The following is a 16,718-nucleotide window of genomic DNA, read 5'->3' as shown; positions in this document are numbered from 1 at the left end:
TCTTTGCCAACCCTAGAAATGCTATGCTGGAGGGAAGTCTACCAGAAATGGTGGTTCTCCTGCATGTTACCAAACTTCTGGCTGTTTCTGGTGCTTATGTTCACACTCTGGCTGTTAGTGCATGCTGTGGCACCACATGAGAGTGGTTTAGGTGGGAAGGGACCTTCAAACATCATCTAGTCCAAACCCCTGCCCTGGGCAGGGACACCTTCCACCAGCCCAGGTTGCCCAAAGCCCCGTCCAACCTGGCCTTGAACCTTTCCAGGGAGGGGGCAGCCACAGCTTCTCTGGGCAACCTGTGCCAGGGTCCCACCACACTTCGTCTTCCTTATGCCCAACCCAAACCTCCTCTCTTTCAGTTTAAAACCATTGCCCCATGTCCTGTCACAACAGGCTCTGGTACAAAGTCTCTGTCTTTCTTATAAGCGCCCGTTATATATGGAAATGCTGCAATGGGGTCTCCCCGGAGCCTTCTATTCTCCAACGGAACGCCCCCAGATCTCTCAGCAGGTCCCCAGCCCTCCCGCCATTTCCACGGCCTCCTCTGGACCCGCTCTAACAGTCCCAGGCCTGTCTTGTGCTGGGGACCCCCGAGCTGGACACAGCACCGCTGCTGGGGTCTCACCAGCGCAGAGTGGAGGAGGAGAGTCACCTCCCTCCTGTAACCACGAGGAAAAGACCGTCTGAAACGCAGCCGCCACTGTCAGGTCCCTCAGAGGCGCCATTTTGCAGGTGCTTCCCCCAGCCTAGCACGGCCTTGCGGCTGGTCTGGGGGACCCCCGCCCGTGGGCCCCAGGGCGGGCTGTGGCTGTGGGGGCAGCCGTGAGGAGCGGGCCGGCCGGGCTGGGGGCGCTCAGACCCGACAGCCGCCAGCGCCGCGCCGCCGCGCTCCTCCGCTCCAGCAGGGGGCGGGAGCGGCCACCGCCGCCCCGCCGGCGCCGCTCTGCTGCCGCGCCGCTTCCGGGCCGGGCCTGGGCCATGGCGGCGGGCGCCAGGAAGGCGAAGGCCGTGTGAGCGGGCCGGGGCGCGGCGGGGGGAGCCGGGCGGGGGGAGCCGGGCGGGCTCGGGGCGCGGCAGTGTGGGGGTGCGGTCAGTCAGTCAGTGAGTGGCGTCGTCTCCCCGCAGGTACCCGCTGTTCCAGCTGGGCGGCCCGCAGCTGCGGATCTTCCGGCCCAACTTCTTCATGCTGGCGGTGCGGCCCGGCGTGCCGCAGCCCGAGGACACCGTCCAGTTCCGCGTCTCCATGGAGTGAGTGCGGGCACGGCGGGGGACGGGGCACGGCCTGGCATAGCCCCCCCCCCGCTGCGGGAGCCGTCGCGGGTGTGGGCCTGCCGCGGCAGGGGCCCGGGGGTGCAGAGGGGCCCCCGCTGCTGCACCCTGAGCGCACGGCCTCCCCCTTACCGCAGGTCTCGGCCCGCTGCCGCCTGTCGCCTCCTGGGCTGCAGCTTGTCCTGTTAGCTGAGGGGGTGGGAAGGCCAAGTGCCTCCCTTTGGGCAGGATGAAGGGGCTTCTGCCTCAGGGAGACCTTTTAGAGGGCTGCGAGAGCACTAATTAAAGAACGAGTCTTGCTTGGCTCCTCTTTCCGAGTGTTAGTGAGGCTCAGCCTTCCCTTCGGAAGGAAGTTCTTATGAAAATGATCCAGAGGAAACAAGGTGATGTCCAGGTGTTTGTTTCTTTCAGCCTGACCAGTCTAGTTTTACACACTAAAGCCCACAAGTGGCAGGCCCTGAAAAGATTAGAAACTGCTCTTCAGAAGACTAGAAAGGGGTTTTGGCTCGGGCAATGAGAAAGCCTACCACTCTCGCTGAATACGGAATATATGTGGGGTTTTCACTGTTGAGGCTACAGAGGATAAAATATTTGTCATTGTTACAGTTTATGGATAATGACAATTCTGTAGCAGTATGTAGTCTATACTGAGTTTATACTTTTGTGCAGTAAAGCTATCTTGGTTAAAAGGAGAAGATATATTTATTCCAGAGTATCAATCAGTCTGTAAATACTCTGGCTCTTTTTTTTTTTTTTTTCTTTTCATTTGTTTAAAAATTTATACTTCTTTCTTTCCCCATGATGTTTTTGCATTGCCTAGAATGACAAAAGTGGATATCAAGAATTATCTTGAAAAAATATACAATGTGCCAGTAGCTGCTGTGAGGACTAGGATACAGTATGGTAAGTGCATTTAAGTAATCCAGAGGAATGAATACAGCCTCCCTGCACACACATGATTGACTTTTACTATCAAAATGTCCATTAGATTTCAACAGTCTTTGGTTCCAGGTGCTTAGCTGGTGGTGTCTGTCGGCTTACTTGTTTATTTGTCCCCCTACACCATTTCATATTTGAATGCTTGGATTAGATTATGACATAAATTTAGTTTTAAAAAGAGAAACCAGAATTTAATAAGCCCTATCATCTTGACAGGTATCTAGCTTGTGCTGTATGCTTTTGTAGTTGGTACTGTTGCTCCTTGGAGACCTGTGAGTGCCTCACTTCAGAAGGAACCGCTTCATGTTTTAATAAAATTAATAATTAATTTCAGCCATAGCCGTTTTTTAAAAAGTGTGGGTTGAGATTACCTGTCGTACACACAGAGGAAGTGTTATGGCCTAACAAAAGGGAAAGTTTGTAGAGCGAAGAAGAGTACTCTGCTAGACTGGTAAATAATGTTAGTAAAACATCTTGACAGACTTTCAGTTTTTCATCACCTGTCATTATCGCGTTTTTTGCTACAGACTTAGTATGCTTCCACTCATGGTGTTTCTCCCTGTGCCACCCCTACAAAAAAAGCCCCACCAAAATCTCAACATAAAAGCAACCCAAGAGAAAAAGAAAAGAACGTCCCTAGTTTCAGTTATGCTGAACTTGGACTTGGATCCATCTCTAACTGAAATAAGCTAAATTTATATAAGGCACCTTTACATATGAATGCTTTCTTCCCCAGAGCTTCTCTGCAGTTTGGATGCAGTGCAAAGTCAGGAATATTGTGTTATTTACCTTTTTGATCACCAGGCAGTGCGTCAATCAAATGGAGAGTGACTTGTTAGGACATCTTTGATGGCAGAGCTTTTCATGCAGTGACTCTAGCAAAGGAGTCAATTGATGTGTTTATAATGGTACGAGTAGTGATGATTTTAAAAAAGGGATAGGAAAAAAGAGCTGTAATAGTGAAAAATGGAGAATGAAAGAAAAATGTTCAAAGTAAGATTGTAAAACTCAGAACATATGAAAGAAGAAAGACAATGGAAAGATAATCTGTAATATGCTTATGTGAAAAACAGAATTAGATAAAGTCTTAACTCCCAAAAACATGCAGTTCCAAACAGCACTGAAAAATACTCATGCTTGTCCTGGTGACCATTTCATCCCCCACTGCTAGTGGAAGTGCAGGTAGTATGTCTGTATTCAGTAATAAAAGAGTAAGGGGGGTTAGAGTGTCTAATAATTTGAGAGCTTTAATGTCTGCCTAACATACAGGGACCAAATTGAACTTCCCACTGAGTTGTGACCAGCAGTCACCACTTCAGCTCCTCACAGAAGGTTGAGGTGCTTTGGTTTTTTTGGATGTGGAGTCTAATTTCCTGGTGTATAAACAGTAGATCCAGCTCATTAGCTGCATAGTAATAATTGTTAAGTTTGAAGCTGCTTAGTGGTCATTTCCTCCTTGGGTTTCTAAAGCTGTTAATGTTGGGAGGACAGATTATATAGCTCCTGACCCCTGGCTCAGGAGACTTAATCTCCTTCTTTGCGAACTTTGTGTGTGACGTGAAGGCACAGTGGTTGTCAGCAGCCTGAGTCTGGTGATGCCTCAGTTCCCTACTTGTAAATGAGGACAGTAGTGTCTACCAATTTCAGTACATTTTAGTAATTGTGATGCTATACTGATACTAAAGAAAGAGTATTCCTCTTAACAATAAATCAGAACCTGTAAAGTCCCCCCCTTAAGCTTGGCCTTGCTTTGGGGAACTTGGAAGTCCTGGGAAGTAAAAGGTGGGACTCTCTTCATTTCTGCAGGTGCAAACAACAAGAGGAATCACAAGAATCAGAGAGAGAAGAAGCCAGATTACAAGGTTGCCTATGTACAGCTGGTGAGTTAACGTGGATACTTGTGGGGAAAGAGGAAGGGACTTCTAACCTGCCAAGCTACAAGTAGTGTTCAGTGAATTATCTGGCTGAACATTTCTGCCAATCCTCCAATAATGACTTTTTTAAAAATATGTGCCAGAATGCATAAAGAGATTTAAATGACTTAGTCAGAAAATGAAATTCACACAGATGGTTAGTTTTCAAGTCCCGTATTTGTTTGAGGTCTGTGTGTAAGTTATGGTCTGATGTCATACGGTGCTGCTGCGCCAGTGAGTTTCATGCTGACCCTGTACTCTGTGTGCTGGAAGGTTCACGATTTGTGTGGTTGATTGCTGAAATGTCCAGTAAATGAAAGAATGTATTGTAAGGGTAGGGAACTTCTTATTAAAGCTTTTTGGATTTCATAGAAGACTAAGGCATATTCCTTGGAGAGCTTTTAGTCATGTCTAACAAGCGTGCTTTGTGGCTAAATTGGGTTCTGAAACGTATGTTGGTTGCCCAGTGGAAAAGGAGCTTCATGCCCTTACAAGTTTCTTTCATAGCAGGAACATATTACAGTTTAGACTTCTCTTGGGCTTACCTGTCTCTATCTAAAAAAGAAATGCAACCAGTGACAGAAAACCCCCTCACATACCAAAATTACATTAAAGGAGTGCTATTTATGGTGGTAAAACCATAAGCTCAAAATTGCAGTTGGCAACACCACCTCACTGTTACTCCATCCTGGGACAAGGATTCAGTGTGGGGGGAACACTGTGATCTTAAAGACTGCATGAAACTTCATATGGACTTGGGGTCAAACGAAAGAGGCACAGGCAACTGGAAATAAGATTTTTTTATTTTTTTTTAATTAATTTTTCAAAGTTTACATGTACTTAGTTTTTCCTCCAAGACCCTTCTGGCAAGGGGATTGGAAAGAAAACCGAGTAGAGTGTGTTGTTCTACACAGCCCTTACCTTTAAAAGAACACTATAAAGTACCATGTTAATAGAAACAGAGTTGTATTTAGATGAGTTTTAACCTTGATCTACTCTGATGAAGTTAATGGCAACCTCATCTCCTTGAGGATTTTGCATTACAGTGGCTAAAAAGTACATTTCTTTTTCAAGGAAGAGTTTGCTTTGGTGGGCAGACTCTCCCTCCTGGATTGTCTGTGCTAAGTTTTTGTCTGCAAGAGATCAGGGATGAACGATCGTTATGATCGTTAAGAGGAGATCTTCCTTCGAGTGTTGTTCCTTAGTAGGTAATGGCAGGCAGTTTCCATTGTCACAGCTTCTTGATAGAGACTTCTTTGCTTTTAGAAACTTGTTTCCCAGTGTTGGAGCAGACATGGACCTTTAGCGAATTGTGGTCAGTTCTCAAATATTATTTCACTGTGTTTAATGCAGTCTTGTTTCTTTTGTCTGCTGAGTTGAGAAGGAGGTAGTCTACAACGCACAGATCCTAGCGGGGAAGGAGTGGGAAGCACAATGCTGCTGCTCTGTGGAGCAAGCCACTCATTTAAGGCAGTGCCTTTGTGCATACATTTCACATAAAACCTCTGAACCTAGAGTAGTTGCCTTAAGGGTAGCTGCATGGTGAAGAATTACCCAAACTAGCTTGGTGCTGGAGGCAGTGACACAGCAGTAACTGGTCATTTTGTCAGCTGGGCAGTGCACCCAGCCCTGGGGTACTGTGGCTGAGGACTGTTCATGGTACAGGAGACAGCAAGTGTCCCTCACTGCATCTCTCTGTCCTATAGCATCATCACAAGTTTTTAAAGAATGCCATGTTTTCTGTCTGTCCCATGAAAGGAATGAGGGGACCACCTTTTGGTCTCAAGCGAGGGAATCCTGACCATTTACTAAACTTGTCAGTGAAGCTTGGTCTGTGTATTTTCCCCTCACCTCATTCCTGGTCTCTTTGCTCCCCTTTTTTCTGTCGTTGCTGGTGTCTGTTAATTCCTTTTAACATTTAGGTTTGTCTGTCCTTTTTTTTTTTTTTTTCCTCCCGTTCTCTTCTTCCTTTTGTTCTTTGCTTTTCATCACTAGCTCTGATGTCTCAGACAATGAGCTCCCAGTTCTATGTTCACACCAGCCTTAAACAGTGGGTGAGGCCAGAAACCCAGTGTCATTTCTGAAACTGAAGGTTTTGCGTTCATTCTCATTCATGCTGTGCTTCAGGCCGTAACAGGCCCCATGCAGTCCATTGTTAATATCTGCCTAATTTAGGAAAGTCTTTGGTAACCACTGTAAAATCTTTATTTTCATGAGAATTAGTTTGCATCTGCCGTGAGTCAGAGTAGCTGGGCTTTCCCACCATTTTTACCAGCTGTGTTTTCTCTCATTAATCCAGTTTCAAGTTAAAACTGCTTATGACTGGAAAAAGAAGGATGTGTTTTTGGAAGGTATTGGGTTGATCTTTCCATTGCCCACTAGGTGGAAGTATTGCTCTTCCCAGTGTGACTTGGTAGCAGCTGTGGTGTAGTTTACCTGAATGAAATTGAGTATATTCTCATGACCAGTTAGGTTTCCCTGCTTCAAAAAACATCACCTTATGTGTCCCAGCGCAACGTACCTATCCATTAACTTACTGCAAGTGTCTCAGAGGTGGAAGGTGTATGAAGTCATAGTCAACATACCCTTAGGTGTCAGATTAGTGCCCCAGCTGTTCCACATGTAAGAATTGTTGTCCTTTCTTTTCCAAATACTATTTCTTGGAGATTCAGAGCTGTTTACTTTATTCTCAGGCTGTAACTGGACAAATACATGATCTGTCCAAGCATAATATTTTCACACTAAAAAAATACCTCAAATCATAGAAGGTTGTGGATCAACAATATCTTGCCATTCCAGAGCCTGCCTGTCTTTTTTCCCCTTTTGGAATGTGGTGAGAAAGGTTTAAGTTAGAGACTTACAGCCGTGGATATAAAATGCTACTTTTTTACACTTATTTTTTTAATTAAAATCAAGGCAACACTGCTTTGCAGAGTAGATAAAATGGATGTAATACAGCAACCTTTCTTTTTACTCCAAACAGTTATAATTATCCTAATGTTATTTAAAATGAAAAAAAGAAAAGAAAGCCAGTGGGAAACTTTACAGTTGCATCAACATCAGGGAAATTAAAGAAAAACAACAACATCCCCTCCTCCTCTTTCACTGTTCTCACTGGTTTAGCTCAACAGGTGTTAGCACCCGTGGGAGCACAACTGTAGACAAGCCTCTGGAATCTAGACCTATTTTTAATTAAACCTGTTTTGAGAAATCTAGTGTAGATGGCTGTAAAAAGGAATCTGACCTTGTCAACATTAGGACTAACACCTATTTAGCTGCATGAATGATGGCGCCGGTGGGAACATTTTTGCAAATGCATTCTCCTCAAACCCTGTTTAGAGTGTCCAGTACGTTGATAGTAATTAACCCATTTGCACATCAGATGTGACAGTGGTTTTCTTTTGACATGTAGCGAATTCAGAGGAAGCTTGGATGCTCTGTAGTCTGTGTCATTCCTGTATAGATTTTTGAAGTTGTTTTCTGTGCTGTTCTGACATGTGTTTTAATATCAGATGTTACCACTGCAATAGTAGGAGACTTGTTCAAATGCAGTGGATTATTTAAACTTAGTTGCATTTGCTGCTACTGCTGGACCGAATCCCGTGCTGCTTGGAGTCCAACATTTTTTTAGTTAACGATACTATAAACATCACTTTTTTTCCTGATTCTGAGGGACAGTAGTAAGTGCTTCAATTATCTAAATAATCAGAAGATTTCACAGTTGTTTACATGATCACTGTTTGCTGCGTCATTCCTACACAATAATATCTGTGCTGACCTTCCATTCCTAAACTTTTCAAGGGACACCAAGGTCAGAGAACTGTAAGTGAGTTTGTGACAGACAATCCTTCCAGCAGTTTTCTGAGAAGAGGCTCAGGGGTGGAAGGGCTAACACTTGACTTCATAGGCCTAATTATGGTCACTTAACCTCTCATTAAAATGAATTGAGGCAATTTGTACCACTCTGTGTGGTAACTCCTACAGACTTGGAGAACAAGGTGTGTTTTCATTCTTTCTAAAGGCAAAGACTTGAAATCTAAGAGGAAAATAATGTTTTATGCTTAGATCACCTTTTATCTTGAAGGATGTTAGCATTTAACAACTGAACCCTCATCAGGCCTTGTATAATGTTTTACATTAGGGTAATGCTGAAGTGAGGATTAGAGTTCTGCAGGAGCAAAAGCTTAATGGGTCCCATTTTTATTATCTAAACACTGGAGCACACATCTCACTTGTACATAACCTTAGAATTTGTAGGAAAAAGGGAGGTTTCTGGGAAGACCCTAAACTGAGAATAGCAATGTGTAAAATCATCATGTTGCCTTTATTTTTTAGGTGTTTCAGTACCACCTCTCTCTGACTTGCTTTATTTGGTTTTTCTTTTTTTTGGACATTGTAAGGGCTCGCTTAAATGTAAGAATATGTGGTGGTAGAGTTTATCCTGACAAATTCCAGAGTATCAGGGTATTGCTTCACATTGGTGAAAAAATTATTTTGCTGGCAGTGGAGCACTCAGTTCCAAGACAGGCTAAATTATCTGAGCAAAATGGTTTTTTTGCCACTGTCCCTCTTTTTTATGGGAATTTTTTTTAGCACAGCTATGTCAGGTAAAAAGATGTTCTTATTTTCTTCCCCTTCTAACTAAGGTAAATATGGTGGCATAAGTTCTAAAGGAGGACCAAGCCATAGCTTTTTTCAGAGCTTATTTTGACTTATGTGAATTTCAATAATTTATTAATTAGAAGGATGACCTTGGTTAAATGGATTGCAAAAGGTAAAACAATGAACAAATACAAGGTTTATGAATAAGCTAAAATTTTGCTTTCTGGTTGAATATGCCAGCATTTCATGTTATAGCAGTTTGCAAACCAGATAAAGCCCTGATGAACTTGGTAGAAATTTAGTCGTTTGCTTTATTTCAGTTAGGATTTCATTCTGAGGGTCATATGCTTATCAAATGGGTGCTGTGTGTAAGGAAAAGCAGCACTGCGTAGAGGAGTGATGATCCCTACATTTCTTTGGTAGCCATTTTTTTGAGAAGGTGGCATATGAGCTTGAACCTCAGTAGCCTCTGGCATTGTGTTGAAGATACACTGAATGTAAATATGCCTGGACAGACTCACAGTCCTTTATGTAAGTTGATGCCTTTTTGTATTTTTGAAATTTTGAAATACCCAAGATACAGGCTTCTTCTGAAAACTAGCTACTGAGCATGCACAACAGCTATTTTTCATACAGCTTTCATCACGCCAGAGTCTTACAGTGCAGTATTACTGCGTAGTATTGTTACTTAAGATTTATCAACCTCCAGTTCTCAGGGTGTAATGTCTTGGCTGTTTCGAATCGTGTCTGGCTGCCAGCCAAAATCAGAATTTCTTCACAAAGCAAGAGGTGGAAAGAGCCAACTTGTCTGTGCTGATTTTGATTTATTAAAAGACTCCAGATACAGATTGACATTTTCAGCTCAATATTTGACTTTCACCAGCCTTGAAATGAGAACTGTGAGCACTTTGATAAACAGCTGAAAGGTTTGTCTGGTTTTGCTACAGCCTCTGTGCATATCTTCCTTTTTTGTTTTTTTCCCTCCTTTTAAAATAATAACTGTTTTGCAATGCTTAGTGAATTACCATGGATGTTGTTAGTATGCTTTAGGGACAGCTTTCCTTCATTCTCCAATAAGGGAAGTGCATTGGTCCTGGAAGCATACCAGAATGGAAGTGCTGCATAACAAGAACAGTCCCTTACTACACTGTTACCAATATAAATAGTTCTCAAATTTTCAGTGTAGGTGGTATGCCTACCATGTTAGCCTGAATTGTTTTCTGACTTGTTTAACTAAAATGGCTTCCTCTCCAGGGCAGACGAGTCCTTAGAATTGGCCCTGTCTGTTCTATAGGTACCATGGGGCTGAGTGACCCGCCCGCGGTGCAGTTGAAGCACAGTAATTTTTTGTAATATAAACAAATTCTTTTCCAAATGCTTCACTGTGCTAAAATCTTGGGCAGCGCTTGGCCTCAAGGGTGCTTGCTGCTGATCCTACTACAGGAAGAGTTTCAGTAGGCTACAGCTTTGGGATTGCTCAAGTACATTGATAAGGCCAGTTTCTGTACCTCGGAATGGAACGACTCTTTCTTTGTCATAGCACAGCTCTTATAAGCATACCTGTTGGTAATTTAAAGGTACAAAAGAGTTGAAACCCCAGAGTGTACACTGTGGAAAGGAAAACCTTGATTTGTTCCAGTTCATCTTATCCAGCCTAGAATCAAGGAAAGAGCAATGTACACAGCGGCTCCCTTGTTGTTTTTGTAGTATGGTCAGGCTTTTAGGAAACCCCCAAGAAGTATGTAGTACAAAAACAACCAGAGCATTGCTGTGTATGAGTTGATATTTCCTAGATTCTAGTCTGGATAAACTCAACTGGGATAAGTCATGTTTTTTCTTTCCGAAGTGTATGCTTGAGGTTTAAATTCTTTCACACCTGTAAATTACCCGGTTTAGTGTATATGGCTAAATGAAACATAGCACACATTCAGCTGGGTCAGGGACATGGTGATGGTTTTTTTGGATTTAATTATGTCACATTTCTGATCCCAAAATGTATAGGTAGCTGTGTTGTGGAAGGCTCCTTTCATGTCCTTTGTGGAACCATTTCATAACTGGGCCCCTTGTTTGATTATATTTATTGCACAAATGTAAAGAATGGCTAACCTGAAAAAAGCAAACTGTTTTTCATTTGAAGCAATTAAATGCTTTTGTTGGATTTCTGTATGTGGTATTCTGCCAATGAAGTTAATGTATGGTAACATTTGTAAGTATTTTGGAGAGTAATTTTAAAGTTACAAGCTATCAGTTACGAGTTTTATTAATGCAAAGTCCCATACAGAATGGAAGGGCTGATGTTGTTGAGTTTAATGAAGTCGTGCTTAGTGCAAACACCACTAAAAAGTAAGTAGGTAATGTTAATGGGATAGAACATTTCCACAGAATAATGGTTTCCTGCTGTTAGATAAAAACCAGAGACCAAGCAAATGTTTATTTTCCAAGTGGGAGACATAGATCTGATGATGATGTTTCACTAAAATGACTTGTCTGTTAGGCAGAATGACTGATGCAGATGTAATCACTTTAATCTCATTAGTGATGTATTAGACAGATTGTTCCCACTGTAATTGTTTTACACTATAGTCTTTATTCCTGTTGATAAGAGACCTCTGATATCTGTTATTCTGTATTCCCACATTACACCCTGCAATAACAGCTGCTAGAACTGCTCTCTTATCCTGAGCTGAGATCTAAACAACTATAACCACTTCTCATATCCTGAGTTTAACATAAGGAATGCCTGCTCCACCATGTATTTCCCCAGTGGTGTTACTTTAACAGAATTGCTTATTTTCCTCATCTTGCTTTTGCTGTATGACTCATACAGCATCTCTGAGCTGGTTCAAAGTCTTTGAAGAGGTGTCCATCTCCTGACCATTCAGCTGTAAAAAAAAAAAAAAAAATTAAAAAAAATTTAAAAAAATATCAGTGTCTTAATTAGCACACAAAAGAGGAAAGGCTGAAAATTAGCTTTTTCAGGGGGGAAGGATATATGTGTATCTTGGGGAGAGGGGTGGAAAGAGATTTTGGGAGGTTGAGGTACCGTTTTACACTAGCTGAAACTTCAGGGTGGTCTTTCATTGTAAGTATATGCATCATAGCTACTGCAGAAAGGCTGGAATGTCTCTCTGACCGTTTGTTTTCTCTTTAGGGCCAAGGACAAACCTTTCAGTTTCCCAACCTATTTCCAGAGAAAGAACAAGACACAGAAACTCACTCTTTTGAGGACTTCAAGAATAAATATATGGAGAGAGAGAAGCAGAGGCAGAAAGGTGACCCCAGACGAGATGGAGTCCCTGATTGGTTTGGACTTTGATGCAACAAGCCAGCTGCGTTTCTTTAGGCTCAGAGGGATTTTGATCCGCAGAACTTGCACTCTACCCTTCTTGTAATGACTGAATGCTTATTCTTGAGCAGCCCTTGCTAGCATGTCTTTTTTCCTGGCTGTTTGTGCACGACTACAACAAAATGGCCCTAAAGAAATAAAAAGGTAAAACAAATCTGACTACATCAGGTCTTTTCTGTGAACTTGTGGACCATTTCTAAAATGTGGAATTGCTTGTTGTTTCTGACTGAGAGTGTCCCTGTGCTTACCTTCTTCCTGCTTCTGTGGGTTGTTTTGAGTAGGAGTCATTTCATTTCCCAGGGTAAGCATAGTTTGCATTGAATAGAATGTATAGAAGTCAAGATAAGTCAGGCGGAGGTGGGCACGAAGGTGTTATCTACACTGGACTGTAGTCTCAGGACACTGGGGTTCCCTTATTGTCAGTGATTGAGTCCTCCTATCCTGTGTGCTGCCTTCCTTGCAGAGTGACCCCTCCTTTCCTGGAGATGTGTGCCTGACCTTACTCCACTCCTTTTGTGGTTGTGTGGCATTTTGGAGATGGGATTTGTAGGATAGGCTTGTGACCGGGCAGGTGTGCATTTGATCCCCAGAAGCATCAAGGAACAGACAGAGGTGCTGCACAGTCTCTGCCTGCTGTTGTGCAGTGCAGGTAGTTGCCTTCTGTGGCCAGCCTGTCCCAGGAATGTTTACTGGCACAGTTGTGCTAGTATTCCTTCTCCTGTCTACAGCTACCTTGCAGTGCTGGCAGGAGTCCTGTGTGGACACAGTTGTATTGGCATAGCAATGCTCCTGCCAGTGTAGGCTGTTTTGTGCTCAGGACTAATAAAAAGACTCTACTTTTTCTGGTGCAAGTCTGTCTACCTCCAAGTTGCTGATGCCAGGGCAGTGGTAGAGCTTTTCTAGGCCTTCAGGGCTGCCACGTTCAGGTTTTTAGTTTCTTGGCTCTAGGGCTGTTTCTCCATGCTCTGATGAGGATATTTCCTCTTTTCCTTTGTCAAGTAACGTGCTCTGCTGTTGTGTCAGAAGTGGCGGGGAAAAGGAGGGCTAGAAAGGGCTTCACCACAGATAGACTAGGATGTGTATTTGCAGGCCATTGGCTGTAACACCAGCACATGCAGGGTTAAACGTATGGCTGATGTTTCCCCAGCTTTTGAATTCTGCCTCTTGGAGCAATTGGCAGGGTCGTGAATGAGCCCATGCCTTGAACGCTTCTACCCGGGTGCTCTCCTTTATTGTTCTGTGTCTGAACTTCTTGTTTGGACAGCTAGCAAGATGTTTACAAGGAAACAGCTGTTCCCCAGAGAGGCAATCCAAGTAGGATTTTACGCACCCCCTTCTGTTCATTAGTCACCTCTTTCCCCCTGCTACTTCCCTTCTACAGGACAGTCCATCTCCTCCTGTGGTTTGTTGCTTACAATCCTGGTGACTCTCCCACCCCCTTCTTTGTCCAGTTTCCAAGGGGGATCGTGCATGATGATCTAAGTTAGCTGGTGCTTAAACAGAGAGATGCTCTCAGAGAGAAGGGAGATAAGGGAGGATTTGCTACTCGCAGCCTGCCAGCAGAGTTACAATTGTAGATGTGGAAAAATACTGACTTCACTGAAAACAGTTTGTATGTTTGGCATATCTGCAAAGCCAACACTTCCATAGTTTTGTAGTGACATGTGAAACTCCAGGTTAAATCAGGAGCTGACCTGCAATTTTAAAGTAGGACAGCTGAATTTGTCTAGATGTAAGGGTCTCTCTTCTGTTGTGCACAGCCTCCCTCCCCACCCTGTCTTTTTTAAATATGTTTTTTTAAAGATGCTGTTTCTCAAACTCCCAGCTCAGTGTGGAGCTGATCCATATTGGGGCTGGGGCTTTCTTCCTACAATATAGTATTATGGATTTTCTTCACTTCCCTTTTTGGTCACCTCCAATGTAGGTTCACTCCATCTCCTTCACCATGGTGAAGATAAATTGAAAAGATCTTATCTTCTGAACTGGTTGGTCAGCCTTGAGCAAGCAGACAGTCAGGTATGTGGTGGTTCTGGATAAATGAGGCTGTATTCATGTGTTAGGTGTAACAGCAAGAGATGTATTACCCATCAGCCTCACTGCCTTCCCTGTTGTGGTCCTCAGGAGAGGCTGCAGTCACCAGCTTCTGTACTGGCATTGAGGACCCAAGCTGAGAGGGGTTTATTTGCAGTTCCAAATATGCTCTAGGCTGAGTGAGTATCAAAAGCTCCTGGGTAGGTCTGCTGTGCTTTGCTACTCTGATTTCTTCGTGGGTGATTAATTTCCAGCTCATGTTCAAGACAGGTTTCTGTCTGGAGCGCCACAAAAGGGAAGAAATAGAGAGACAAGTATGCATGTATCTGTATGAAGTTGCTGCAACCAAATTCTGGCAGATAACTCAAGCTTCTTAAGAGAGCAATGTTACCAGCTACCTCTAAAATTTGAGAGTATTCCTGTCAAATTAAGGTAAAATTAAAAAAAATAATAATTCAAAACCTCTGACCCACCGTTAGTTTCCTTTAATGCTCCTGATTGCCATGGAATTGGGGTTAAAAGAATCTTGAGCCTTTCCCAGTCCCTTGTTGCCCAGCGTTTCTGAGGAAGTGACAGTGTTTAATATGATGTGGTGCTTCACAAATCTCCCAAACTGTACAGGTAGGCTAGAAGATAGTGGAGATGATACTTGACTATGAAAGTAGAGGTTGTATCATGTCCCAGAGGGAAATACTGCAAACGAGTGGTGAAACAAGGAGAAGGACTCAGAATTATGTAGTTTTGTTCACTGAACTGACTCCTTCTAGCACATCCTGATGTTTATTTTGGGTGATGCAAGGGATCAGCAGATCCTATGAGGTCACATCTAGCCCTGCTATCAGAGGTGTCGAGCTGTCCTTGGCTGCGTTAGCAGCCGTACCTGTGGCCAAGGATTTGGATATACATATGAATAACTTCTCCAAGGACCAAAATAATGACTTGGTTGAAGAGGCTGATGTTCACTGAGGTGCAGGAGAAGCCACGTTGCGCACTTGGCATGCACACCTCTGCAGCTGCTGGCTTCTCTGACGTCCAAGGGAGACGTTGAACGCAGTTTTTTTCCCCTTTGAACGTGTGCAACACCCCCAAAGAGAATGTGCTGGAACAGTCAGCGGATGCACGATTGACTGCATTGGCCACTCTGGTGGAGAAACACATCCGGCTATGATGAGCCTTGTCCCAGCAATACCAGTATACTTCAGAGGGAACATGCAATTGCTTTTCTGTTTGCTTGTGTTTATTATTTTTAAAAACAAACCAGAATGAATTGCAGAGGCAGTGAAGTGACTGTGTAAATGGCTCTCCCAACATTACAGCTTTGAAATGAGTTTTGTGTTGTAGGTCATGCTTGGTTGGGTGCTAGGGACGGGTTCCTTGTTGCTTGAAGTGGATCACATAAGAATGTGTGGGTGTCTACAGGTGACAAAATTGCAGAGTCTTGTAACCACTTGTCACCTGAGCCTTGCTACGTGACCTCAGAGGGTGCAAATGTTTGTCTTCACAGTTCCCTTGGAGTAGGAAGGCATATAGTGCAGCTCAGCTGGTAAGTGGTTAGACACAAAGCTGTGGTAGCTTCATCTTCTGTGTGTTAGCCATGCTGTGTCAAAGATTAAGTGTGGCCCGCACACTGGTGGCTGGTTTTATGGTCCTGTGCATCATTCCCTGTTTGTCAGGCTACTGGTGGTTAAAAGAGAAAAGGCTAAATAAAATAAATTATAGGAAATAAGTTAAGTACAACCTAGTAGTGGATTCCAGAAAATTATGGAGTATATGCTAATCCATTTAGTGAATACTCCTGCTCTGTGCAGAGGAAAGCCAAGTCACAGGGAGAGTAGGTGGTTCACTTTGATGCCTGAACATGCCTGAGAATGGATAATCCGGAGTTTCTGATACCTGCCCCTGTACCAGGACCCCCAAATTACACATCTGGTGACAGAAAGAGGTATTCAACGATTTGATCCACTGTTGACCCACTGTTGCTAGCACTTCTGAATGAATAAAACGGTAGGAAAATTTTGTTTGCTTTATCCAAGGCCATCTTGCCGTGGAAAATGTCTTCATGGCTGGGGAATTCCTGCTCCATCCAGGTTATCCCAATTATATCAAAGTTGTGGTTTTTTTATTTTCCTCAGGAAAATTATTTTACTTATTTGAATTTCAGGTTGTAGGACAGACTATTGCTTCTTCAGCCCTGGCGTGTTTGTGGAACGGCTTGCAGAGAGCGGTAGGGGTTGGATAGAGGATGTCTGCTTAGTGTGTGAAACGGAGCAAGGTACACAAAGCAAGCACTATTTTTGCTAGGAGTACTGAAAGCTGTAAAACCGTTATCTTGACAATGCTGCTTTCTCCTGAAGTAGAGTTCAAGGACTGCTCAGAGTCCAATTTAAAACAGTTGTCTGAGAATGGCTTTCCAGGGTGGCTTATATGCCAAGGCTCGTAGGTACCATGGCTAAAAAGGAACATTGTGATAATCCCTTTTGACCTCCTGAATAACACAGACCATAAAATTTCATGCCGTAGTTAGTGTGCGTAGGCCAGAAGCTTGTGGTTGAATGTTACCTGGAATGGATTTCAGGGCTTGAACTCGACAAGTGTTGCAGGACGAAGTAAGTTTCCTT

At 43.5% G+C, this 16,718-nt stretch overlaps 1 protein-coding gene across 1 annotated transcript; it reads left to right on the top strand.

Moving 5' to 3' along the window:
- The first annotated feature begins 933 nt into the window (after positions 1 to 933).
- Positions 934 to 12,240, top strand: MRPL23 (mitochondrial ribosomal protein L23). The gene is made up of 5 exons (XM_074918133.1): positions 934 to 1,010; positions 1,126 to 1,248; positions 2,090 to 2,172; positions 4,015 to 4,088; positions 11,875 to 12,240. The coding sequence occupies exons 1-5, from the start codon at positions 979 to 981 to the stop codon at positions 12,037 to 12,039; spliced, it is 477 nt and encodes a 158-aa protein (XP_074774234.1). The 5' UTR covers positions 934 to 978; the 3' UTR covers positions 12,040 to 12,240.
- Positions 12,241 to 16,718: the final 4,478 nt, after the last annotated feature.

The sequence above is a fragment of the Athene noctua genome, chromosome 14 (genome assembly GCF_965140245.1).
Source record: "Athene noctua chromosome 14, bAthNoc1.hap1.1, whole genome shotgun sequence".
NCBI classification, from domain to species: domain Eukaryota; kingdom Metazoa; phylum Chordata; class Aves; order Strigiformes; family Strigidae; genus Athene; species Athene noctua.
This window is presented reverse-complemented; position numbering and strand designations above follow the sequence as displayed.

What these genes read in the sequence shown, in the direction of transcription:
- MRPL23 (XM_074918133.1), top strand. Translation starts at nt 979, where the DNA reads ATGGCGGCGGGCGCCAGGAAGGCGAAGGCCGT. An exon ending in GCCAGGAAGGCGAAGGCCGT is followed by an intron (nt 1,011 to 1,125) that starts GTGAGCGGGCCG and finishes GTCTCCCCGCAG; the next exon opens with GTACCCGCTGTTCCAGCTGG. An exon ending in AGGTTGCCTATGTACAGCTG is followed by an intron (nt 4,089 to 11,874) that starts GTGAGTTAACGT and finishes TTTTCTCTTTAG; the next exon opens with GGCCAAGGACAAACCTTTCA.